The sequence below is a fragment of the Natator depressus genome, chromosome 4, assembly GCF_965152275.1.
Source record: "Natator depressus isolate rNatDep1 chromosome 4, rNatDep2.hap1, whole genome shotgun sequence".
In the NCBI taxonomy this organism is placed as follows: Eukaryota; Metazoa; Chordata; order Testudines; family Cheloniidae; genus Natator; species Natator depressus.
This window is the reverse complement of record NC_134237.1, coordinates 97011285-97038335: the sequence shown is the minus strand read 5'-3', so window position 1 is coordinate 97038335 and position 27051 is coordinate 97011285. Positions and strand designations below refer to the sequence as shown.

The following is a 27051-nucleotide window of genomic DNA, read 5'->3' as shown; positions in this document are numbered from 1 at the left end:
GCTGAAGCCAGGGCTGAAGCTCAAATGTGGTGGCAGCGTGATGAGAGGAGGCAGGATTCAATGCTGAGGCTGCTGGAGGATCAAACAGGTATGCTCCAGTGTACGGTTGAGCTGCAGCAAAGGCAGCTGGAGCACAGACTGCCACTACAGCCCCTGTGTAACCAACCGCCCTCCTCCCCAAGTTCCATAGCCTCCACACCCAGACGCCCAAGAACGCGGTGGGGGGACCACCGGCCAACCAGCCACTCCGCCACAGAGGATTGCCCAAAAAAAAGAAGGCTGGCATTCAATAAATTTTAAAGTTGTAAACTTTTAAAGTGCTGTGTGGCATTTTCCTTCCCTCCTCCACCACCCCTCCTGGGCTACCTTGGTAGTCATCCCCCTATTTGTGTGATGAATGAATAAAGAATGCATGAATGTGAAGCAACAAGGACTTTATTTCCTCTGCAAGCGGTGATCGAAGGGAGGAGGGGAGGGTGGTTAGCTTACAGGGAAGTAGAGTGAACCAAGGGGCAGGGGGTTTCATCAAGGAGAAACAAAGAGAACTTTCACACCGTAGCCTGGCCAGTCATGAAACTGGTTTTCAAAGCTTCTCTGATGCGTACTGCGCCCTCCTGTGCTCTTCTAACCACCCTGGTGTCTGGCTGCGCGTACCCAGCAGCCAAGTGATTTGCCTCAACCTCCCACCCCGCCATAAACATCTCCCCCTTACTCTCACAGATATTGTGGAGCACACAGCAAGCAGTAATAACAGTGGGAATATTGGTTTCGTTGAGGTCTAAGCGAGTCAGTAAACTGCGCCAGCGTGCCTTTAAACGTCCAAATGCACATTCTACCACCATTCTGCACTTGCTCAGCCTGTAGTTGAACAGCTCCTGACTACTGTCCAGGCTGCCTGTGTACGGCTTCACGAGCCATGGCATTAAGGGGTAGGCTGGGTCCCCAAGGATAACTATAGGCATTTCAACATCCCCAACAGTTATTTTCTGGTCTGGGAATAAAGTCCCTTCCTGCAGCTTTTGAAACAGACCAGAGTTCCTGAAGAAGCGAGCGTCATGTACCTTTCCCGGCCATCCCACGTTGATGTTGGTGAAACGTCCCTTGTGATCCACCAGAGCTTGCAGCACTATTGAAAAGTACCCCTTGCAGTTTATGTACTCGCAGGCTTGGTGCTCCGGTGCCAAGATAGGGATATGGGTTCCGTCTATGGCCCCACCACAGTTAGGGAATCCCATTGCAGCAAAGCCATCCACTATGACCTGCACATTTCCCAGGGTCACTACCCTTGATATCAGCAGATCTTTGATTGCGTGGGCTACTTGCATCACAGCAGCCCCCACAGTAGATTTGCCCACTCCAAATTGATTCCCAACTGACCGGTAGCTGTCTGGCGTTGCAAGCTTCCACAGGGCTATCGCCACTCGCTTCTCAACTGTGAGGGCTGCTCTCATCTTGGTATTCATGCGCTTCAGGGCAGGGGAAAGCAAGTCACAAAGTTCCATGAAAGTGCCCTTATGCATGCGAAAGTTTCGCAGCCACTGGGAATCGTCCCAGACCTGCAACACTATGTGGTCCCACCAGTCCGTGCTTGTTTCCCGAGCCCAGAATCAGCATTCCACAGCATGAACCTGTCCCATTAGCACCATGATGCATGCATTGCCAGGGCCCATGCTTTCAGAGAAATCTGTGTCCATGTCCTGATCACTCACGCGACCGCGCTGACGTCGCCTACTCGCCCGGTATCGCTCTGCTAGGTTCTGGTGCTGCATATACTGCTGGATAATGCGTGTGGTGTTTAATGTGCTCCTAATTGCCAAAGTGAGCTGAGCGGCCTCCATGCTTGCCTTGGTATGGCGTCCGCACAGAAAAAAGGCGCGGAATGATTGTCTGCCGTTGCTCTGACGGAGGGAGGGGCGACTGATGACATGGCTTACAGGGTTGGCTTACAGGGAATTAAAATCAACAAAGGGGGTGGCTTTACATCAAGGAGTATTTCAGGCAGGACTTCACGGAGGGTTCCAATAAGAAATGGTGCACCTAAGTAATTGTTCTTATTGGAACAAGGAGGTTAGTCTGGCCTCTGATTAATACAAGGCTAGATTTACCTCGCTGCACCTTCTCTGTGAGTGACTGCAGTGTGACCTAGAGGAATGAGTCCCCTAGACGGGGGAGAGGGGGAAGCAAATGAGTACAAAACAAATCTGGTCTATTTCTTGTTTTGATCCACTCCATCTATCTTTTACATCTTTGGCTGGCAGCAGACGGTGCAGAAGGACTGCAAGCCATCCACATCTCATGGCTGCTCGGCAGAGGATGGTGCAGTAGGACTGCTAGCCATCCTCATCTCTTGCCTGCCTGGCAGAAGATGGTACAGTAGGACTGCTAGCAATCCGTATCGCCTGCCTGCTCACCATAAGATGGTTCAATACGACTGCTGGCAGGACTAAAGAGAATGACCTGATCAAGTCACTCCAACTTTAGTCCCTGAGCACATGTCTGCCCAGGCGCTCCTGGCCGACATGGCCAGGAGCACCTCGGACATGACGATGACGGCTACCAATCGTACTGTACCGTCTGCTGCCACAAGGCAATGTGTTGATGCTGCTGTGTAGCAATGCAGTACCACGTCTGCCAGCACCCAGGAGACATATGGTGACGGTTACCTGAGCGGGCTCCATGCTTGCCGTGGTATGGCGTCTGCACAGGTAACTCAGGAAAAAAGGCGCGAAATGATTGTCTGCCCTTGCTTTCACGGAGGGAGGGAGGGAACGGGGGCCTGATGATATGTGCCCAGAACCACCCGCGACAATGTTTTAGCCCGATCAGAGTGCTCCATTGTGACTGCTCTGGACAGCACTCTCAACTCAGATGCACGATTGTTTGCCGTTGCTCTGACGCAGGGAGGGGCGACTGACGACACGGCTTACAGGGTTGGCCTTAGGGAGCTAAAAATCAACAAAGGGGGTGGCTTTACATCAATGAGTATTTCAGGCAGGACTTCACGGAGGGTTCCAATAAGAAATGGTGCACCTAAGTTATTGTTCTTATTGGAACAAGGAGGTTAGTCTGGCCTCTGATTGATACATGGCTAGATTTACCTCGCTGCACCTTCTCTGTGAGTGACTGCAGTGTGACCTAGGGGAATGAGTCCCCTAGACGGGGGGCGGGTTTGCAAATGAGTACAAAACAAATCTGGTCTATTTCTTGTTTTGATCCACTCCATCTATCTTTTACATCTTTGGCTGGCAGCAGACGGTGCAGAAGGACTGCATGCCATCCACATCTCATGGCTGCCTGGCAGAAGATGATGCAATAGGACTGCTAGCAATCCGTATCGCCTGCCTGCTCACCATAAGATGGTTCAATAGGACTGACTGCTGGACTAAAGAGAATGACTTGATCAAGTCACTCCAACATTAGTCCCGGCGCCCATGTCTGCCCAGGCGCTCCTGATCGACCTCACAGAGGCGACCAGGAGCACCTCGGACATGACGAGGACGGCTACCAGTCCTATTGCACCGTCTGCTGCCACAAGGCAAGGGGTTGCTGCTGCTGTGTAGCAATGCAGTACCGCGTCTGCCAGCACCCAGGAGACATACGGTGACAGTGAGCTGAGCGGGCTCTGTGCTTGCCGTGGTATGGTGTCTGCACAGGTAACTCAGGAAAAAAGGCATGAAACGATTGTCTGCCCTTGCTTTCACGGAGGGAGGGAGGGAACGGGGGCCTGACGATATGTGCCCAGAACCACCCGCGACAATGTTTTAGCCCCATCAGGCATTGGGATCTCAACCCAGAATTCCAATGGGCAGCAGAGATTGCGGGAACTGTGGGATAGCTACCCACAGTGCAGCACTGCGGAAGTCGACTCTAGCCTTGGTACTGTGGAAGCACTCCGCCGAGTTAATGCACTTAATGCACTTAGAGCATTTTCTGTGGGGACACACACACTTGAATATATAAAACTGATTTCTAAAAAACCGAATTCTATAAATTCGACCTAATTTCGTAGTGTAGACATACCCTCAGTCTTGCAGTGCAGACAGAGAACAAGCCCTATTTTAGTTAAAAGAAAAGTAGTACTTGTGTTGAGTCCCTAAATCAGGTTATAGCCTTGGTGTTGCAGGGCTAGAGCACACGTAGGGTACATGGTAAAAACAGTTTGGTCCTGTTTACACTGCAAGGTCAACTCATAGTTTAAGTGTGCTGGGAAATTACTATGTGTAACTGGTTCCCTCACGTGTAAATGGCCCATGGTGGATGGGCCAAAGATGATTCAAAGTCTTTAGAATTTAAGTTATAATACTTCAGAGTTGGGATTGATTCAAAATGGGAAATGAGGAGGTTAAGTGTGATGTATTAGAACTTTTCAACTGATCTAATAGTTTATTAATCCTACCTATATCTGCTCTATCCCAGAAAGATTTTGTTTAATTTAATAGTTCTCACCCATGTGAAGGATCTGAATTATACCCTTAAAGTTCAGCTATGAATCACAAGAGACTTTACATCAGTTCTGATCTGCATTTACCACACTAAAATTGTAGACTAACTTTCTGAGTCATTGTACTGACTTGCAACATTAACAGTCACAGATGACTACTCCTTAAATATTGTCTGCTTTGTTTCCAGTTAGGCTGATAAACTTTGAAATAAATTTTTGTTATTCATCTTGGGCTGTGCTCATTTGTAAGAGTCAAGGGAGTCCAACCTACTTCTCTACCATCTGCCAGCTCTCTCCTCTCTCCCCCCTTAGTTCTCTGATCCTCCCTCTTTTTCTGTTCTTCCCTCCCCTCCAGTTCTCCCTGTGGTCTTTAATTTCTCTTTTCTTCCCCCTCGCTGATCTTCAGGTTTGCAGGGATGTGCCCCGCCTTCTCAGGTTAGCCTCCTGTAGCACACATCACCTATTTCTCGTCTCTCCTGCCTCTTTGGCAAGGATCAAGAAATGGTAATTAATTAACTACTGGAATAATTTCCCAAGGGTCACAGTGTATTCTACATCACTGGCAATTTTTAAATCAAGATTGGATGTTTTTTTAAAAGATAAGAGCTAGGAATTATTTTGGGGAGGTTCTATGGCCTGTGTTATACAGGAGGTCAGACTAAATAATCACAATGGTCTGTTCAGACCTTAGAATCTACGAAAAACTTAGGCCTTGTCTACACTACCAAGTTTTGTCGACAAAACTGATGTTGACACTCAAAAATCGGCATAATAAAAATCGGAATGTCATGTTCACACTCGCTCCCTCTGTCAGAAGAGTGCGTCCACAGGTGGAGCACTATCATTGACAGTGTGGGCAATATACTGTGGGTACCTATCCCACAGTCCAGCTCGACAGTCACTAGGTGTTGTGGGAAGGCGGAGCAGAATGCGGCACACCTTGGGACTCGGCTCAATGTTCCGTGAGGCATTGCTTTCTGTCCCAGCACTCCAGGGACTTCCGGCTTTCTTTCGCAGCATTTTTCAATGACCCTTCTTTGCTGTACACCCTGGCATCTTTGTCAGAAGGGATGGATCCCACACTGCTCTCCTATGCTCTGTTAACTGTCATGAAGACACCGCGAATGGCAGTGCAGTTAATCACGAAGTTCCTAAGTGAAGAAGACTCCCAGTTGCCTGACATGCTGTGTGATATGGATAGGAGCAAGCACACATCTCTGTGAACACCCAAAGCGTGATGAGTGTTGGCGGGGGTGCTTCACTTGGGGAAAAGGGCACTCGCTCTGCAAGGGCTGTGGTGCAGCCAACTTGGGAAAAATTTCTAAAATTCTCCCACACTTTTCCACAGGTGGGGTTCATTCTAGCAGCTATCTCACTGCTAAGGGTAAGCAGGGAAACGAGGGTTCATATACTACATGCTTGTGGCTTCCGCCTTGCTCCCTATGCTGTTCGCCTGTGTGCCACTTTGGTCCCTGCACAAGCGATTGCCGAATGGTGCAGGAAATTTTCCTACAATGGGGGAAAGGAACAAAGCTGTTCTGCCAAGGAGCCTTCGGCAGAGGATTACCGGTACCTTCGGGAAACTTTCCTGGAGATCTCTCTGGAGGATTCCCATGAGATCTCAGTGTGCATCAACACGATATTCCACTGTACTGATTAGCTACAAAGGGAATGTCCAGCACACAGAAACACAGCCAGCCTTGTACATTTCTATACCTTGAACCTACCTCCTCACTACACAGACCATAGCCACTAACCAGGCATCTCCTCTCCTGCTTCTTACTCACTGGAGAGCAACTGCTGAGACTGACTAGACACCTCCGGAGTGGTGAACTGTTCCTGGCTGCCTGCCCCACCGGGTGACCTCGCTGGGAGCTCCACATCATCATCTAACTCCACGTCTTTATCAATGACTTCATCCTCTGGGTTAGGTCCTCTTTCCACTGCCTCTAGTCCCGCCAAGTATCCATGGGGCTCTTGGAGGTGGATGTGGAGTCGCCACGGAGGATAGCGTCCAGCTCCTTATAGAACCAGCAGGTCTCAGGAGCAGCACAGGGGCTATGATTTCCCTCACCTTATGGTACGCCTGCCTCAGCTCCTTTATCTTTGCTCTGCACTGCAACATGATCATAGCCCTTTTCGCACAAGCCTTGAGAAATGTGCCTGTAAGTATCACAATTCCTACAGCTCAAGCACAGCTGGGACTGCACAGCCTCCTCTCTCCATATACTGAGCAGATCTAGCAGCTCCACAGTAGTCCAAGCAGGAGAGCGTTTGCTTTGATAACCTGCCATGGTCACCTGGGAAGAGGAGATGAGATGTCTCCACCTCGAGAAAACAGGAAATGGAATTTCAAAAATTCCCAGGGCTGCTAAGGGGTAGGGGTGGATGGTTGTTTACCTGGCTGCAGGGCATTGGAGTTCAAACTGCTGACCAGAGCAGTCATGATGGGCTTTGTGGGACACCTACTGGAGGCCAATTAAAGCAATAAAATCAAGCATGGTGTCTACACTGGCACTTTGTCGACAAAAATTTAAAGGAAAAAGCCTTATGTCTCTCATCGGGATGGTTGTATTTTGTCACCAAAACAGGGCATTTTTGCCGCCAAAAGTCACCTTGTAGTGTGTATGCATTCACTGTTTTGTTGACAAAAGCTGCCGTTTGTCAACAAAACTTTGTAGGGTAGACAAGGCCTAATAGATCAAATTGAAAGGGCAAGGTAAACCATGCACTGACCTTGCCAGAAGCAGAGATTAAACACTACAAGGCTCAAGATCCAGGAGGGACCTCCTCCCAATAGGAGAACAGAAAAGAAATACCACACAAAGTACTCTGTTGCTAATTACTGGTTGCCTTTCCTTCCCTTCCCTCAATATGAGCTGGGATCTGGGATGGTTTGGGTATGCAGTGGGAATGGGGCCAAATGGTGTTAGAATAACTGGTGAATAGCCTAAGTTTGGCTAGAACCTGATTCTAACACACTTGGACCCATCGAAACTGTATTACAACCTAGTTCAGCTACAAACTGTGCTTAAGCACATTTGTTAAACTCAGTTCCCTGGTCACTGTACAGGATCCTGAGAGCAAAGGAGAGATGGCTAGGAGAGAGAAATAGGGCTTCTAAAGTTTTGTAGCACCTTATATTTTCAAAGTGCTAATGTATGATTACTAACTACCCTGAGTAGCACTCCCTTATTGTATCATGTGCTTCCTTGCCTAAATTATAAATTACCCTAAAGAGATACATAAAAGGCTTTAAGATGATCTCTTTAGTTTGTAGTTACACAACTCCCCAAGAAATCTTTCAGCTAAAATCCTCCACTATGAAAAACAGGTCCAGCTTGCAATACAAGCTGCACTCTAATGATATCTACCTCTAAGAGATATAGTAAAAATAAACATCAGCCACATTGCTCTATAAGAAACTGCATACCACAAAATTCTGTAGGTAACAGACCTACTGATGCATATAGCCAACCTATTGCTCATATGAGTATGAGCTGAGGATCCCATTTCCAAGAGAAGCAAGGAGCAGGAGCCATGATTAGTGGGTGGTACCACCAGCAGCACAGCTGAGACAGAGCAGTGGTGCTAACAGATAGGGATCACCCCCTGAAGTTCAGTCTATGCAGGCAGAAAAGGCCCTCAGAAGTACCCTAGAATACTGCAAACATTCTTCATGCTGAGTGGCAGATGTCACTAAAAGAAATTAGAAGTTCATTTTATTTGAAAACTGAAGTTAAGGCTAAATCCTCACCAGCAATGAGCCTCCATTCTGCTTCCCCAGCTCTTGGACTGCTGGCAGTCAAAATGGCCCTCAAAATAACTTAGAGCAGCCTAAGGGCTGCTCCAAAAATTGCTCCAGAGAGTAGTGCCCTACAGTTCTCTGGTGCTCTTGTTCTTATCCCTCCAACCCTCTCTGTAAGGTGAGAGGGGGAAGCAGAGCAACAGAGAGGCAGCTATATGCCACCTCAGCATTCCCTCTGTGGCTCTGTGAGGCTGTCAGCCCCTATCATAATTTTGAGTTTCATCAGGGCTGCACTAACATTACATACACCTTCCCATGGCCTCCCACAACAGTATGGCTGTTCTAACAGGTGGGGATTGCTGGAGCATAGTGAGGTGGAAAAAAAATCAGGTCTCCATTTCCTCATCCACAGGCCTATGCCAGGTTTTATAAGGGGAGTTAGCACTACAGCATCACCTGGGAATCCTCCCTATGCAGGAGGAACCACGAGAGGGTTGATCTGCTGGCTTTCCAGCTACATGTCCCTAGTCTCATGTGTTTTTACCATATCTCATTATAAAACACAAAGCATCATTCAGAAATATTATATGCTAAAAGTGAGCTACTGCTGCTGGAACAGATTTTAGAGAAACCCTAAAAGTCCTAAAAGCAGCACTGGGCAGCCTAATATCTTTTAACAGACAGGACTGCAAACAAATACACTTTTCCTCTACATTTTGAGGTCCGTTGCAAGAGCATTTTACCTGGAGAATCTACAGAATCCCTGATGGAATACTCAGCTATTTGCACATTCAATACTTGTAGCATTCTTCCTTCATGACACCCTTTCAAATTAATCCCTCAAGCTGACACAGGTACCTTCCAGCAGCAGTGGATAAATACTTGTGAACATGAGAATCAGCAGTGAAATGGCTACTAGTGATAGATATATAGTAGATTATAAGATCTTTGGAGCATTGCCTATATCTTCTTCTATGAGGTTGTACAGAGCCCCAATGCAGACTGGGTCCTGTGAGTACTACAGCCGATAAATTCTACATAACATTGCAAGAACAAAATCAATAAGAGTTCACAGTTATTAACGTACTGAAATGAACAACAGAACTTCACACTTCTGTTAATGCTGCTATTTCAGTTTGGCTGGATGCAAGCTTCAAAAAATCTTAAATTTGGGGTTAAAGGATACATTTCACAGAAAGAATCATAATCCACAGTGTTTAGGGAGTTTACATGGATTTCTGTGGTTGCCTCTCCTTAGTTGGTAGCAACAGAAAAACATGATACACCTATGACATCACCGAGCCACAGCCCTGTTGTTTCCCAAACCAAAACACACATACATCTCAGCAGTCACTTCTATGATCTGTAGCCATAGGATTTGTCTGTAACAACATGAGCAGCTGGCTTTCCAGAAGGAAACATGAACCACCCGAATGAACTGTCGGGAGAATTAAAGCAAGATTTTTGGGATCTGGGCCCAGCAGTGAAGAACTATGAATCAGTAAATGGCAGAAAGTGTAGTACCAAGCTGACTGCTGCTAGCCAACTAGTCACTTGCTGCTGGTGCAGGACTTAGGCAAAAGGAGCGGGATTCTAGATCCATCACAACTGTAGACTCATGACAACCTGATCCAAGGGGAAGGAACAGGGAGGCAATGAATGGAAGTCCTTCTTCATGCCTGTCTATCTGAGAGTGAGGATAAGGGTGGATGTTACGTTCTCATGGAGCAGGGCCCAGAATAGTCATAACCCACCTCAGAAAACAACAGTTCCAGCAGCTTCTCCAGGCTCAATCTGTTTATTCTATTATTTGATTCTTGAGAGTTTTACAACACTAGTTTACCCAATAAAAAACAGTCAGTCAAAATGTCATCCTAAGCCATTAACAGAAAGCAACCCCGCACTGAAACTAAACTGTGCACATTATAAAAATAATTGAAAAGAACTTGGCTCTTCTATACAATACACTTCAGTCCAAGGATCTCGAAGTGCTTCACAAACATTAATGAACTCACCCTCATGCCTGCCGCTCCCCCAGGAATGAGGAAGTATTACCATCCTTATAGATGGGTAAACTCAGGCACACAGAGGTTACTTGTCACAAAGCAAGTCTGTGGCAGCGACAGGAACAGAACTCCCAATGCAGGTGAATACTGCAACTGCTACACCATGCTATCACCATCCCCTGACATATATGCCCCTTTCTCCTTCTAGAAGTGCTTACAACTCAGTGTAAAATTTCGTACCTGTGAAACAAGCTAAATGCCATCTGAGGATCACTTTAAATTAGGATCATCCTCTCTGGACCAGTCGAGCCAGATTTACAACCAGAATACAGTGGTGGCATGGTGCAAAGCGTCTGCACCACACTGGAGGAAGATGTTGTCCTTTTCAAATCCTTATCTGATTGGACTAACTTTACACTGATTCTTGCAGAGCAGACAGTTACTCTTCAGATATCTGATTTTAGCTGCTTTGGACAAACAGTAAGTACATTTTTAAAGCCATGATTATATGCAATTTGCATGAATATCAGGTGATTGCAGAAAGCAAAGCATTTTTAACTCAACCATTCTAAAAGGCCAAACAAATCTTGGTCTTATCCTCCTCTGCTAATTCCAGTTCAAAGGGAAAACCTAATTACCTAAAAGTAAAAGGAGCATTCTGGATCTCCTCCGCTGTCTCCCTTTTGCCTTCTTAGAGGCTTCAAATCGCAATGACCTTCCCTGACTAAGGGCATGTCTACACTACAAACTTTTGCTGCTATAAGTTACACTGGCATAAAGCCACCGCAGTTAGCATATTGCTTGTGCACACTTGGCTCCGTTTGTCGGTGCTGCGCGTACTCACCCAAAGAGTTTGTTTCAATGCACAGTGCCATGCACCATGGATAGATATCCCAGTGTGCAACTCGCCACTGTCCAGCATGCTGTCTTTTGGTGGGGCAGAAACAAGTTGCATAGGGTTGAATGGCACTGCAGGGTCAAGTTCCCATCATGCAGCTTTCTCCGCCCTATAACATCATCTCTAGCCCATAATTTTCACGCTTATTATTAAAATCCTACGAACTCATGCAGGACTTGTTGCTATCTGCCATCTCTGACAGAAACATGGGGCCTGCACAGCTCTGCACTCCTGTTATGAGCATTGCAAGCACAGGACACATGATCCTGAGGTATTTGCAGAGCCAGAAGGAGAATCACAGGAATGATGATGATTTCCTGAAGGGCGGATTGCTGTGGGCCATAGCGAGAACCAATTAAAGGTTGTTGCTGGCGTTCACGGAGCAGCTGCAAATGATGGAGTGCAGCTTCTGGATCCAATAAATGAGCAGTGATTGGTGGGATCCCATCATAATGCAGGCTTGGGATTATGAGCAGTGGCTGCAAAACTTTAAGATGCACAAGACCACATTCCTGGAACTGTGTGCTGAGCCTGCCCCAGCCCTCTAGGGGCACCAACAGGACAATGGCATTGCCAGTGGAGAAGTGAGCGGTGATCACCGTGTGGAAAACTTGCTGTGCCATATTGCTACCAGCCAGTGGGAAATTATTTTGGAGTTGGAAAATCAATTGTGGGGGCCACTGTCAGGCAAGTGTGCAGGGCCATTAAACATCTGCTACAGAAGAACTGTGACTCTCAGCAACATGCAGGACATAATGGATGGATTTGCAGCAGTGGGATTCCTGAACTGCGGTGAAGTGACAGATAGCATGGATACCTCTGTTTTGGCACCAGACCACCTTGCCACAGAGTACATCAGCAGAAAGGGCTACTTTTCTATGGAAGCACTGGTGGATCACCAGGGATGCTTCACGGATATCAGAGTTGGCTGGTCAGGGAAGGTGCACGACACTCACATCTTTAAGAACATGGACTGTTCAGAAAGCTACAACCAGGCACTTTCTTTCCCAACTGGCAGATTATCATTGGTGATGTTGAAATTCCATTATTGATCCTGGGGGACCCAGCCTGGCCTTTAGTCCCCTAATTCATGAAGTCACACACCGGATACTTTGACAGCAACAATGAAAGATTAAACTACTGGCTCAGCAGCTTGAAAAAGGCTTTGGTAGACTGAAAGGGCACTAGCATTGTTTACTTCACAAGATTGGGTATCAGTAAGAAAAATATCCCAAAGGTTATAGTTAAGGCTAAGATTTAGTGACAGGTATTTTTGGTAAAAGTCGTGGACAGGTCATGGGAAATAAATAAAAATTCACAGTCCGCAACCTGCCCACGACTTTTACCAAAAATACCCTGACTAAACTCTACTTCTGGGGTTCGACTGCTCAGGGACAAACAGTAGTTACACCAACATAAGGTGCAGGGTAGACATGGTCTTAGAAGGGCTTGTGTCTCTCTCAGCACCTCCCTCCAACTGAGCACTGATGGTCTTTTAGCAGGCCCACTAGGTGCTTGTTATTCAATTAACAAGGATAGGCTTGTTCCCCTTAAGTTAGATTGTCACATAGCCTGGGCCCGGATTTGCCTTGAAGAAGCTAGCGGTCCTGTAGCAGGTATACATGGTATGCATGTGGAAACAATTGGCTAAACAGGTATGCATGTGGAAATAATTGGCTAAAAATCCATCCCTCAGAAACAGGCAGCCTAATCAAGCATGTATGTGTACTACTTGGTTGAGCATTATGCTGCCTGGACATATGCGTCATTGAAGGCTTTATGCATTAACAAGCTTTGGGGTAAAATTTTCCAAAGCATCTAGTCATGTAGGAGCCTGAGGCCCATTTTCAAAGATGACTTTAAGTCAGACTTAGGTTCTTAAGGCTTAAATTACTTTAGAAAATGGGCCTTAGGCTCCTAAATCAGATGCTTTTCAAAGCCTAAATTAGGCTCCTCGGTTAGGTGCTCTTGAAAATTTTACTCTATTGTTTTAACTACACTTCCCTTGCCCACTGCTGCTCGCTCCCCATCCAAATGCATTCACAGACAATAATGTTTGTATTACCTGAGTACAAACTGTAACTAGTGCTCAATCCTACCAGGCGGTGAGCACTCTGCCACTCAAAACCCTCAATGGAATCTCTACACAGATACACTTCCATGTTTGAATTGATCCCATTTGGCTAACATGATGATGTCCAGTCAGTGTGCACTTATTATTTAAGGAAATTTACAGCATATTTTAAGCGAACATACACCTCAACACTGCTGTATTAATGAAATGGTCACTGAGTCAGGGAGAAATGCCATCACACTGTTCTTTAGTGCAGCATTTCTCAAATGCAGTCAACAGGGGCTTTTCTTGCGGCCACAGCTTCCTGGGGTGGGATGGTGGGATGGGGGGAGGGGGGAAAAGCAGCAGCCCCTCCCTGGTGCTCCTGGATGCACAGCCTTGGTGTTGGTTGCTGGGCTTCCAACAAGGGTTGGGCAGCCGGTGGGGGTGGTGGGGCTCAGAATTTGAGCTTCAGCCTGGGGGTGGCGGGGAGGAAGGCTCTGGTAGTGAGGCTTTGGGCTCTAGCCCCAGGTTCCGGCTGTGGGGCTTCAGGCTCTGGCCCCCGCTGCTTTCCCGGCCAACCCCCAAATCCCCAGTTGCCCCTGCTGCCTACCCTGATCTCCCATCCAGGGCTTAATTTGTCCCCAGACTTCCCAGGGCTGAGTAAATCTGCTGTGAAAAGTGATACTTGTATGTTGTTAATATCACTTTTCACAGCAGACTTACTAGCTAGCAATAAATAAATTACAATGATTTGGATGTGTGTATGTGCATATTTATTTGTTTTTCCTAAAGCTAATAAAGTATTTTAGGAAGAAGTGTGAGAGCGGCCACCAGCAAGAGTTGGTGGCCACACCCTGAGGCTACCAAATAATTTGTCCTGAGAACCCCTGCCTTGTATACCATGCATAATGGATCAGATTCACTCACAGGCAGATGCTGGCAGAGGCCCTTCTGTGAAGGAAACTCTTCTTGGAGTGGAGGGGGGTCAGAGTGGTTCAAAGAGACTGCACAATCCTACAAGTGAATGGCACTAGCCATGGAGGGGGCATGACCCAGGCATTCAGGGGATGTATTGATTCAGCACAGCCCCATTGCAGTCTTCACTGGCAGGGCTCCCATAGTGCTACATGTGGACATTAAAACCACCTTCCCCTGGCACAACCTCTGTGCATTGGAAAAACCATGATTCTCCTGCCCTGGGTGAATCCCACTTAGTACCATGGTACTTGCTGGTGCAAGGAAGGTCAAGTTTGAACCCTGAAAGTTACTAGGCTAAATTCCATTAGACTTGGGGACAAATCGAGAAAGGTGCTGCACTCCAGCAACTCATGTTGACGCCAGTGGGTTTCAGGGTTGCTCAGCCCAGGATGTGGCCCATAACATACATTAATTTAAGTCTGACAACGATTAATTCAAACCACAACTCTCTGAGGGAAAAAAAAAAAAAGATCCAGGCCACACATCTCATTTTAGTTAATTACTGCTGCTTATTTTGACTTTCACAGGAGTCCTAATGTCATACACTTCCACTTAGAACACGGTTACTTACCTTCTTGAAGGCATTCCGTGTCTGTGCAGTATGACTGGGATTGCCTCAGCTGAAATGAATAAAAAGAAAGACCTCATGGTTAGGAAAGGGACTTGATCAGCTGTTCAAAAGTAGCAAGAGAGATCTGAATTACTGCATAGTTTAAACTTATTCAACAGAATGGATCTATACAGAGTTTAAAAAATATTAGGAAATAGTGTGTTGAATTTTTGAACTGAAACCATTTATTTAATATTACATCAGCAGAGGTCTTTGATAAGAGAGATTGTAACTGCTACATTGCTGCCTCACACCAGGGTTTTGGTATGTAAAGAATCCTAGTTATTTAGGAGGTTTCTAAATAACTATTTATATAATGTACTTTAAGATGACTGACTTCTTATATAACGTACTTTAAGATAACTGGAAGTACTGTTGCTTCCATTATCTACATTCCTGGTATGTTACACAAGGGTTAAGTCTGAATACATTTTTTAAGTTCAAGTTTATAAACCTGTATATACTTTGAGGTTCATAATGGATGGGTGCTGTTAAAAGAAAGATTAAAAAGCTACATTAAAATACTACGTGATCATCTATTAATATGTGATCATACTAAAATAAAGCATTTGCACATTAATTCTGGCATTTCCCATCTTTTGCATTCTTGATTTTTCAACCTAATAACTTTCTTTAAATAAAGTTTTTTTGTATACAGTTTCCTAGTTTGTTAGGTTGAGAGAAAAAAACTGCAGAAACATTTTCTATTATGTACAATTATACCCCCAGCCCCACTGGCAAAGGTTGAACCCTGGCCTTTCAATTTTGCAGAAAGATACTGTAGGTTTGTTCTGAGAAGCAGCCTGGTAAAGAGAATGGATTTTGTGTCCAGCCTATTAGGGAGTTGGGTTCTCTTCCTGCTTGTGCAACCTCTCAGTGGAAAATGAAATACTGATTAATTATAAAAGGTGTGAAGGGAAATATAAAAATTAATGATAAATGAGTCTTGAACTCATGTTCTCCTGGTTCCCCATTATTATTGGCGTTTGTTTCTGTTCCAGGGTTCATGTCACATTTGCAGGTTATGACCGCAGAGGCAGGGATTGATCACTGGGAATTTATTCGGCAGCCAGGTTCTCTCTCTTCCCAGGCGTTGTGAGGGGCGGGGCAGTGAGGACTGGTCTTAGAATTTTCAGGGATTCTGACATGCTACCAAAATTATATTTCGCAAAACACAAGCTGGAGATAGGAAATGGTGATTTTCAAAAAGCAATTTTTATTTGGGCAAAGCTGCATAAAAATTCATGGGATGAACAAAAGGCACATCCCTGCCCTCAAAACAGTCGCCATGTTGAATTTCAAAGACTTGCTTTAATAGCAGTATCAGAGCATCTCTCTCTTCTTGTCACAATGGGATGCTCACTATGACTTTGGTGTATTAATCAATACAGGCACATACACACACTAAATAGTACAAGTGTAATTGTTCATGATTAAACAAATCTAAGTAGCTTGTGCAGAAGTCTCACACTTTCCCCCAAGTTTTACCTTACATTGGTGTAACAGGTATGATCACTCATTTTGTTATAAGCACACAGCATATTATACAAAGCACAACACTTCAAAAAGACCAAGACAGCAAAAGCTGAGCAACTGAGAAAGGAAGAGATTTTTAGTCAGAACATTTAAAACTCAGTTTATACCTATTTAACTTCAATGACTAATGAACATTTTGGAGAAAGGAACCCTTTACTAAAGATTCTTCACAACACTTCCTTCAATGAAGGTGTTACGAGCTTATTATAAACATGCTCTGAGACTGTCAAGAAGGCCTCCAGCAAAACCAGGGAAAACCAAAATTAACTTTCCTAATGTTTCTATGGTTAATAAGCAAGCAGAAAAAAAAATCTAATAAAAGACACCCCCACCCCCAGAAACAACACTGAAAACCAAACCTACTTCCAGGCCTTCTTTACATATCACAAAGAAGGTCACAAGCCCAATTTTTATTACAAACCTTTGTAGATCATCCCTATGAGGGGATGAACTTCTCTTACCAAATGATGCTGACTTAGAATATTTTGTGACTGAAATATTCTGGACTGTAAAGATTGGACATTGGTGTAACTACAGTTTAAAGAGGTGAATGATGTGGATAAATTCCACTCATAAAAGGGCTTGATTTAGGGAGGGGCTAAACATTTACAATCCCTACTGGAGGCCACGGGGTTTGCAGGTGGTCAGCACTCATGAGTCAAGCCCAGAATATTAAATGGACTAAAGATATATAATTTGACCTTTGAGACATAATACAGACTCACTAGCATGTATCATACATTCTTTAATACACACAAACCCCTTCCCATATAAACAACAACAAACAATTTCTTCATATATTTGTAATAAAGATCTTTTTTTGATGTTTATGCAAAAAAAAAAAAATAGGTAACATTTTCAAAAGTGCCTTGGTCACTTTGGCTCTTAAATCCCATTTAAATTCAATAGGATTTAGGCTCTAAGGGGGACTTAGGCACATCTGAAAATTTTACCCAATAGTTATAAACATGGACCTGCTGTACCAATTACTTGCCACATGAAGACAATGGTGTAAGCAAAATACATAACTTTGATACAGGGTGCAGAAGAAATCTGTGGAAAATTACAGTAAAATATGTGAGGGGTTTTACTCTGGTTTATGTAATCTGCAGACATTTTATGGAGACTCCCTCTAACCATGCACACCCCTTCCTATATATGAGTCCCACCCTACAGCTCTTGTGAACTTAAAGCTCCCACTGAAGTCAACTCTTAATCTAGCTCCTGCTCACATGGAAACAGTATCAGAGGGAAGCCCAAAGCAAAATCAAATAAGAGAGGCAACTTTTACAAATATCAAACAACACCTGTCTATTCTAACTCTTTCCCCTTTAACATTTCGCAGTGTGACTACCACTCATGCAGCTCCTCTGTCTAGTATAGACAGCTGCTAAAGGCTACCGGTGTTTTAAACACAGTGTCATCTACTCCTGCTCTAAGCACTAATCCATGCCTTGTTATACACTACCCAGTTCAGAATAGTTTTACACTGTTGTTAAAATGCCTTATAGCACTCTCTCCCCCCGCCCCATATTTCTTTCCATTGTACCGCTAATGCAGCGCCAGCAGCAGTAGCAATGGTGGGAGCTCTAGTGCAGGCTGACCATTGGTATTTCAACCACCATGTGAAGCTTATTCATTAAGACTTGAAAGACACTTTAAGGCCCTTGGATGTAAGGCGCTACAGAAATGCCAAGTGGCAGAAATATTCAAAGTAACTGATCTATCTTAAGGTAAGTGCCACTAGAAGAGCGATTTTCAACGTTTTTTTATGTGTGGACCCCTAACAATTTTTTAATGGAGGTATGGACCCCTTTGGAAATCTTAGACATAGTCTGCAGACCCCCGGGGCTCCATGGACCACAGGTTGAAAACCACTGCACTAGAAGAATTGTTTGACATAACTGAAAAATATTTTCTTGTTGAATACATGGACAAGGTCTGTTTTATCCATAAACAAATATACTAATGAACCCTTAAAGAGTAAAGATAACAGAATACTCTGGCTGTGATTTTCAGAGTATTTGCTCACACAATACTCATTTAGGGCAGGTCTACACGACAGCTGAGATCGACACTCTGAGATCGATCCACCGGCAGTCGATTTAGCGGGTCTAGTGTAGACCCGCCAAATCGACAGCAGATCACTCTCCATTTGACCCCTGTACTCTACCCCCGACAAGAAAAGTAAGGTAAGATTTTCTCCTGTCAACTCCCCATGGTGTAGACCCCGCGGTAACTCGACCTAAGGTACATTGACTCCAGCTACGTTATTCACGTAGCTGGAGTTGCATAGCGTAGGTCGACTTACCGTGGTAGTGGAGACATAGCCTTAGTTTTAGGGGTTTTAGAGGCCAAGTCCTTTAGGCAGCTTTGAAAATTTCAGACTATGTTCTGAAACACCTGTTTGCAAGATGTAAGTGCTAAAAAGTGCACATTTCCTATGAGCTGTGTGAAATGAATCTCTATGGGAAACAATACATAGTAACGCAAATTTATAGAGTCACATGAATCCCTGTCTGCAGGAAGTTCACTTTTTAATAGTCTCTCCTATATCCATATTGAGCAACATAAAAAAATCAAGTATTTTAGTCTTGCATTTGAGTTTTTCTTTTTAAAGACGCATGAGTTGCTTAAGGTCCTATCTAAAAAAGATTACCGACATCATAAAACAATTCTTAAGAAGCTACAGATCATGCACACTCCTGTAATTGTTATTGGAACATTATTTATGCCCTCTTTCCCTTACTGCCCACAAGTTTGTGAAAAACTCCAGCCACCTGTTCAATGTGAGTTCAAATGTGATTACATAACTGATGGAGCTATGTAATTTATTTGTTTAAAACAATGACGTGACTTGCAAACAAATTGTTCTCTTGTGATAGAACGTAGCAGGTTATTTGAAATTAATTGGTGTAAAGAAAAACAGGTTTTGCTCAGTTCAAACTGGAGGATTGGCTCTAATTCCATGTAACCCTGTACAAGTCTGATCCCATTGTGGTCATTAAATTAGTCTAAATGAAAGAAAAAGGGACTTCACTATATCTTACAGGAGGCATATGTAAGTTAACTAGTGGGGATAGCTAAAAAACTTCTTACTAGAACTAGAATGCCTCTTCTCTTACCAACTCTGCCTATTTCCTGCTAAATGCTTCCATAGGGGACACATTTCAGAGTAACAGCCGTGTTAGTCTGTATTCGTAAAAAGAAAAAAGAAAAGGAGTACTTGTGGCACCTTAGCGACTAACCAGTTTATTTGAGCATGAGCTTTCGTGAGCTACAGCTCACTTCATCGGATGCATAGCATATCGATAGGGGACACAGTAACTATTAGAAATTCTGAATATTGTGTATTTCAAGTATCATAAGTGAAAGAGGAGCAATTCTCAGAGTCTGAACAGTTTCTGTAGTTAAATGTTTTGGTCTAAAGGGGTGGGGAGTTGTGGGTGAAGGTTTGTGGGATAACAATATTTAAAAGTGGAACTAATTTTTCTATTTTAAAATACAGATTTCACCAATGAATTCCATTCTTCAGTTAGAAAAGAAGGATAAAGTAGCTCAGTTTTAGTGGCTGCAGTTCAACTGAAAGACAATCTCAATGATATGGTGCTGGGAGAGGTGTGGTTTTGATTTGAGGACAGTCAGATGTTAATTCTAAAATTGGATAACATTTTATGCTCAAAGGTATGAAAATATTAGTTAAGCGTTGTTTTTATTTGTTTTCCAGTGGAGAGACTTCCATGTTCTCAAAAACATAAATTCAGTTCAGGATTAGCATCTTAATCATAGGGCCTGATCCACAGCCCACTGAAGTCCATGGGAGTCTTTCTATTGATTTCAGTGGGCTTTGGATCAAGCCCTAAAGAGGACACTGTCAGATAGCTTAGGGTTTAAGCAATTAGGCTTTGTTTAAAAAGGAAGGAGCTGGGAGAGGGAGAACTTACAAAACCAAATATTAATAGAAGTGCTTTTATTATTTTCTTTCATGTCACTGTTTTGTGTTTGGATTTAGAGGTTCCCTGTGTAATGTCTGCCACCCCAATGTTGCAGCATTGTACTAGTACATAAGACCCAGAAGTGAAAGTGACTAGAGTATGTTTTATTGTCCAAATTGAGTTAAAAGCGAAATGGAAACAACAGAAAGGGTGAAGAAGAAGTCAGAGTGTCAAAATTTTCAGTTTCAATAATCTAAAGCCTTACTGGTAATACAGCTAAAAAATATTTTTTAAACCCAGTAATGTCCTTTTTATCTCCTTCCAAGTACATTTTTTAAAATGTCCCCTTCCAGGGCAAAATGAGCTAAAACACCATCCAAACATACAAGAAGAGTTCCTGTGTCAGTTTTGGAGTTTGCTTTATTTAAAGCAGATTTTGGAGTGTGAAGATACCAAAGATGTAAAAATGACTCCTTACCCAGTTGTTGAATTACAAAAGGTCACTGCCCACCTATTGAAATATTTAAAATGGGAACCCAAACCCAAGGGTATGGCGGGAAGAAGGGGCAGGTATTTCTAGATCAGATGGGAAGATCCCACCACTCCCCTCTGACCCAAATGAATATTTTTGGCTTTGTAAAAACCAATACCCAGTTCAGAAGACAAGAAACCCTCCGATTTATGTTTCAAACAACTCCTTACATTTTTCCAGATGCACCTCTCTTAGTCCCAGTTCACACTACTAATGCAGCGGTGTTAAAATCCAGCTGCCCCATGACACAGTTAAAGCATGGTTTCAACTTGTAGTGTAGACAGGTCCTTACCATGTTTTAACTGTGTCCAAGAAGCATGCTGAAAACCTGGATGTGTCCCACTACTCCTATTACAAGAGGTATTAAGTTTTGCTAGGAGTTTGTACAGTTCTTAGCACAATGAAGCCTCAAAACTTGCCTCAAAGCCACAAAAAAGCCTCAAAGCTACCACAATACAATAATAAAATGGTCTCAGTGGCTGCTTCCCTTAATGTTTTTGTGAACTCACTGTACTAAAAAACTGGATCCTCTCTTTATTTACTCCAGTGTAATGTGGCTCAATCCTGCTTGGATCAGCTTCCAAGCTATGCTTCCAAGCTACGCTCAGACATCAGCAGCCTCATGAACATTAGGCCCCGTTCTGCAGTCCCTACTCCAGCAAAAAACCCTTTAAATACAGTAGTTTTGCCTCAGTAAGGACAGGGAATCATGCCAAATATGAACTATAAGGGACAAAGATTATTTAAAAATGTTTGGAACTTTAGAAGTATTATTAAAGCAATTTAAAAATGACTAAGTGCACAATATTTGGCAAATACTCTAACTATATTCTTACTCATTCTCATGGCACTCAAGAATTTGCTAGGAATTGCCCAAAACAGATAAATAGATATAATCCATGCACCAAACATCTTACAAACTAGTATCATCAGTGATGCAATGGGGGGGTAACAAGACAGGAAGAGAAAGGACAGGAATTACACTTGCAAGATAATCCATTGAGGCCTAATGTACAGCATCATGGCATGAAGGAGGATCCTTTTATTTTGGTGGTGGTGGGGGGGAGATTAAGATAAATGTTTTAGTTGGTTAATTTTGAGGACTTCATGGAAGAAGTGGGTATTCAGGAAACACGTGAACAAGCAGATCCCTTGTGGACCAGCTCAGAAATTTCCATACAAATGGTTCTGATAAAAAAAACTCCAGAAAAGGATGTCAGTGAGATACCAAGATGAGAGAGCAGAAAAGGAAGAGGATGAAAAGGAAAAAAACGAGACAAGGGTAACTAACCGGGAGACAAGGACAAGTAGTTTGAACTTGATATGGTGATACTTTATTCATCCCACTAATCAAGTCCTGTTAAGACAGAACCACGGCTAGTATTGGGTGAACATTTTCTGCAAGAAAAGCAAAATCTCTGCATTGTGGTGAAAATTTTCTGTTGTCCCAATCATAAACTCCATGTTTTTTCCAATTATGCTAGAATATGAGAACAGCATGGCATGCTCCTGATTGCAATCTGATGCTTCTGGATAAGGAAGTCACTGCTTTAGTTTAGTTGGGCAGCCACATCTGTTCTGTCAAAAGGATATTAATGATTTAGTAAACAACATGATAAATAAATTGCTGCCAGTATGATAGGCCAGCACAGAGTACAAGCCAGGTTGCGAACTGAATCCTAGTACTATCCATCAAGTTCATATTTAAAGATGCAGAAACTGACACCTACAAGCTGGGCAAGAGAAATGAGAAAGAGAGGGAGGGTGTATTGATGGAATTAAATTGTCCCTTAAATAAAATTAGCTTCCCTCAGAGAAATAGGCAAAGAGAAACTAAAACACCCCACACTCCCAAATACACTTTAAGTGAGTGGCAAGATGATGATAGAATAATAGTTGGAGGTATGAGGATAGAGGGAAAAAAATGGAGTCCAATCCTCTCCCATTGACAATGAGAGAGGGGGAGTGTTTAGTGCCTTTCGGGACAGAATACTTGGATTTTAAACCATACCTCAGAATCTAGAACCATCATCAGACCATCCAGGCAGGAGGAGGGGGAATGGTGGTGATCAGAGGGGGAAACTGTGACACTACGCCCCACATTATTTATAGAAATATTGTTATAATATGATAATGGCATAACTAAGGTGAATTTTATGCAAGATGGGTCATGTGAAATATCATTGGAAAGGTTATGATTTACTGAATATGATTATCATATTTGTATGCATGTATCATTTTTGTATCTGAAGTCAGGAATATTGTCTATGCACCTATTACAAATGTGTTTACACCTGGGGAACACCAACTAGACAGAAGGCAATTGGTTTGACTGCTGGCTGGAAAGGGCCATTGGGAAAAACAATAGGTCTTTGAAGATGCTAATCTCCCACCTTCCTCGAAAGCCTTCCTGTGGATGCTGCAAAGAGACTTTGAGTTATGGCTGCAGGGTCATGTGATCAAGTCACCTGATACTAGACTCCATGATAAAATTAGTACTTTTCCACTAGCCGGAGGTGGGAATCACACTGGAAGACAAAGGATTCCTGCCATATGGAAAACCTATTTAAGACAGGGGAGTGACATAATTGAGGTTCATTTGAGAATCCCCACCCAGGATGACTGCTGGAAACATCTAAGAAACAAAGACTGAAGGGAGGAGAAGAGCTGAGCCCAGGCTGGAAGGGTGTCTAGCCTGTGGATGAAATATCTGAAGTTTTAAGCTGCAGGTCAGTGCAGCTGGTTTTCAAGAATCTCTGCAATCTGCCTAAAACAACATTTAGGGTGAGAATTTGCTACTTGTACCAGTTTCCTTAGTACCTTAAGCTTAGTTTGAGTGTTTGTTTTATTTGCTCAGTAATCTGCTTTGATCTGTTTGCTATCACTTAAAATCTATCTTTTGTAGTTAATAAAATTGTTTTTGTTTTGTCTAAAACCAGTGTTTGGAAACAATACTCAGGGCAAAAAGCTGTTGCATTTCTCTCTCCACATTGAGGGAGAGGGTGAATTTTATGAACTTATGCTGTACAGTTCTCTGTGCAGCGCAAGATGGTATAATTTGGGGTTTACTCTGTAAAGGGGGTGTGCACTTGAGTACTGGGCAATTCCTTAGCAGAGCCTTCCCATGCAGAACTGATCTCAGCATCTGTGTGTGTAACTACAGCTGGGTGTGTCCCTATCTGTGCTGATAAAGTGCAGTCTGAAGCCTGGGGAAGGACTTGACAGGCTGCATAGCAGTACAGTGTAAAGGGAACCCAGGCTGGTGGGTCAGGTGGGCTCAGTGGTACCCCAGTTCCAAGTGGCACCCTGTGGGGAACCCATCACAGAAACATTATGCTCATTTTATAATTGAAGGGTAAGAAATAATATGGAGGGGAATGCAGAAGAGAAACAATTCAGCAGAGAGGAGATGGTTGTTGTGTAATGGGTGCTCCACTCCAGGCAGGAATTGCTCCTCCCTTTTTCTCTCCTCTCAGTCATATTGGTCCCCCCCTTTTCTCCTCCCCCTGACCACAATTTCATACTCTATATTGTTTCTTTGTTGTGTTGCTTTGCTGGGAGACTAGGATGTCACCAATACCCCGCTGTTAGTGAACACAGAAAGGAGTGATGCAGCAGAGCAAGGTATCAATACAAAAGTCAGGGGAAGAGACCTTCCCACCTCCTACCATTCAAGCTGAACATAGCAGGGAGTTTCATAATGCCTCTGGCAGCATGGAATAATAGACAACTAATCAGAGTCCAGAAATGATCATACTAATCAGACTGCTTCAGATAACATTAAACAACAAAAGCAGATCTTGAGAGGGAACTACCAGACTTATATCTAACATACAAACAAACAACATGCATATTTTTTGACCAAATAATGGAAGGGCTCTATTCTGCAAAGTGACCCACATGGGCTGACACCTACAGCTGCATTTCCAGGCAGATGGTTTTGAAGGATCAAAACCTTAATGACTCATAGTTTAACTGACTTTGTAGTCACTTGGTGGCACTAGAGATACAGTATGATTTCTTTTTATCATTAAAAGGAAAAGAGGCAGCCATAAAGGTTCAGATTATCAAAAACAGTCCAGCTACCACATAGCATACAAATTATAATTACTCCTAGGAAACAGAGTTACTGAAATTTTCAATGTACAATCAATAGTCTTTCTACTACTTTTAATAAAAAGATCAAACAATGTTAGCAAATTTCAACTCCAGGTAGTCATGAGTGATCACAGAGAAATTACTATTATTACTAGTTAATCAGCATAGTGCAAGGCTCAGAACTGGGAGATGGAAAGAATGACAGCTGTCTTGAACTTTCAGATTAACTCTCTTATGGGAAAAGTGGTCTCCCTCAGACAGACACAGCTATACTTAACTTTTACCTGCTTAGAAATCTGCCTCCACTTGGACTGTTTGATCTAGAAATGGATTTGTTCACATGTATTCTGCTTGTTTTAGGTATCACTTAGCTACCACTGTTTTCATTATACATTTTATGGGCTCACTCCTGCAAGGTGACAGAACCCTTAATCCAATTGAACTCAAGAGGGCTGGAAGTCAATGCAATCATAGAGCACTCAGGAGGCACCCAGCACCTTGCGGGTTCAGGCCCTCTGTTTTTCCCTTGTGACTCACACTACCTTAGGAGGGTCACCAGAGCTCCAACCTCATAAGTCAAAGATGGCTAATGACCTCCTCTGTGAACTTTAGGCCTTGTCTACAACTAAAAATTAGGTTGACCTGGCTACATTGCTGAGGGCTGTGAATAATTTCACTCCTTGCCTGACTCAGTTAGGTCAACCTAACTCCCACCGGAGACACAGCTAGGTCGATGGAAGAATTCTTCCACCTACCTAGCAATGGCCTCTCCAGGGGATGGATTTACTAAAGATACGGAAAAAACAACTTGTGTCACTGTAGCAAGTGTCTTCACTGCAGCACTTGAAGTGTAGACAGAAGCTGAGGGCAAGGCTACACTTGCAGATGTAGAGCGCTGTGAGTTAAACTAGGCCTCGGAGAGTGCAGTAGGGAGAATGCTGCAGTGTGTCCACACTGTCAGATTCAAGCACACTGGCGTGGCCACATTAGCAGCTCTTACAATGCCACAGAGAGCAGTGCATTGTGGAAGCTATCCCAGCATGCAAGTGGCTGCAACGTGCTTTTCAAATGGGGGGATGGGGTGGAGTGTGACAGGGAATGTGTTGTGTGGATGTGGGGGGAGAGAGAGTGGGTTTTTGGGGGGCTGAGAGCATGTCAGCATGCTGTCTTGTAAGTACAGACAGCAGCACACATCCCTCCCCCCACCTCTCTCTCTCTCTTTCTCACACTCACAGCAAGCAACATTCCACACTAATGGTTGCTTTGTCCTGGAGCAGATAAGCATGCCAGCTGTCAGAAACTGAGCTTTGAAAGGGCATATCCGCACTCCTACAGCCGATTCCAAAACAATGACAAGAGTGGCCACTTGACTTAAGGGGATTATGGGACATTTCCGGAGGCCGATCGCAGCACAGTAATGCAACACCTCATTCACACTGATGTCTGGGCGTTTCAGCCGAGGCACAGCAAGCGTTATGCTTCTTGTGGATGTGGATTACCAGGAGCACTCCAGCTGCAGAGTCCAGGCGCTCTAAGTGCCTTGCCAGTGTGGACGGGTAGTGAGTTAGGGCGCCTGGGGCTGCTTTAATGCACTCTAACTTGCAAGTGTAGCTAAGCCCTGAGATTGCTCATTAGCACTTGGGGAGAATGGTCCTTCTGAGCCACCTAAGGCTTAGAGAAGGATGTAGGTCCCTAATGAGTCAAAGGGCATGGCTACACTTGCAGATGTAGAGCGCTGTGAGTTAAACCCGCCTTCAGAGAGCACAGTAGGGAAAGCGCTGCAGTCTGGCCACACTGACAGCTGCAAGCGCACTGGCGTGGCGACACTTGCGGTACTTGCAGCAGCATTGGGAGCGGTGCATTATGGGCAGCTATCCCACAGAGCACCTCTTCCCATTCTGGCGCTGTGGCTTGTGGGAAGGGGGTGGGGGGTGCAGAGCATTCTGGGTCCTGTCCCAAAGACCCGTGATGCACCAGATCGCATCCCAGCAATCCCTGTGCTTCTGTCCACATTTGGCGCCATCTTTCAACATCTTTTGTGCTGCGCGCTCTGTCTTCCCTTTCGGTCTGTGGGAATGGAGACCAAACTGCTGAGGAGTATGCTGACAAGACTCGCCAGCACGTCACGTTGGCAGTCGAGTTATTCCTTATGATCCAAAGTGACAGTGAGGGCTCCAACAATGATATTGACTCGAGTAACGCATATGACACGA

At 44.1% G+C, this 27051-nt stretch overlaps 1 protein-coding gene across 1 annotated transcript in view; it reads right to left on the bottom strand.

The window, feature by feature from the left end:
* The window catches only part of SMIM14 (small integral membrane protein 14), a 67315-nt gene that overhangs the window by 8730 nt on the left and 31534 nt on the right, over positions 1–27051 (bottom strand). Inside the window, exon 3 of the mRNA XM_074950113.1 lies at positions 14699–14747. Coding sequence (XP_074806214.1) covers positions 14699–14747 — 49 coding nt within the window. The remainder of the gene's footprint in view (positions 1–14698; positions 14748–27051) is intronic.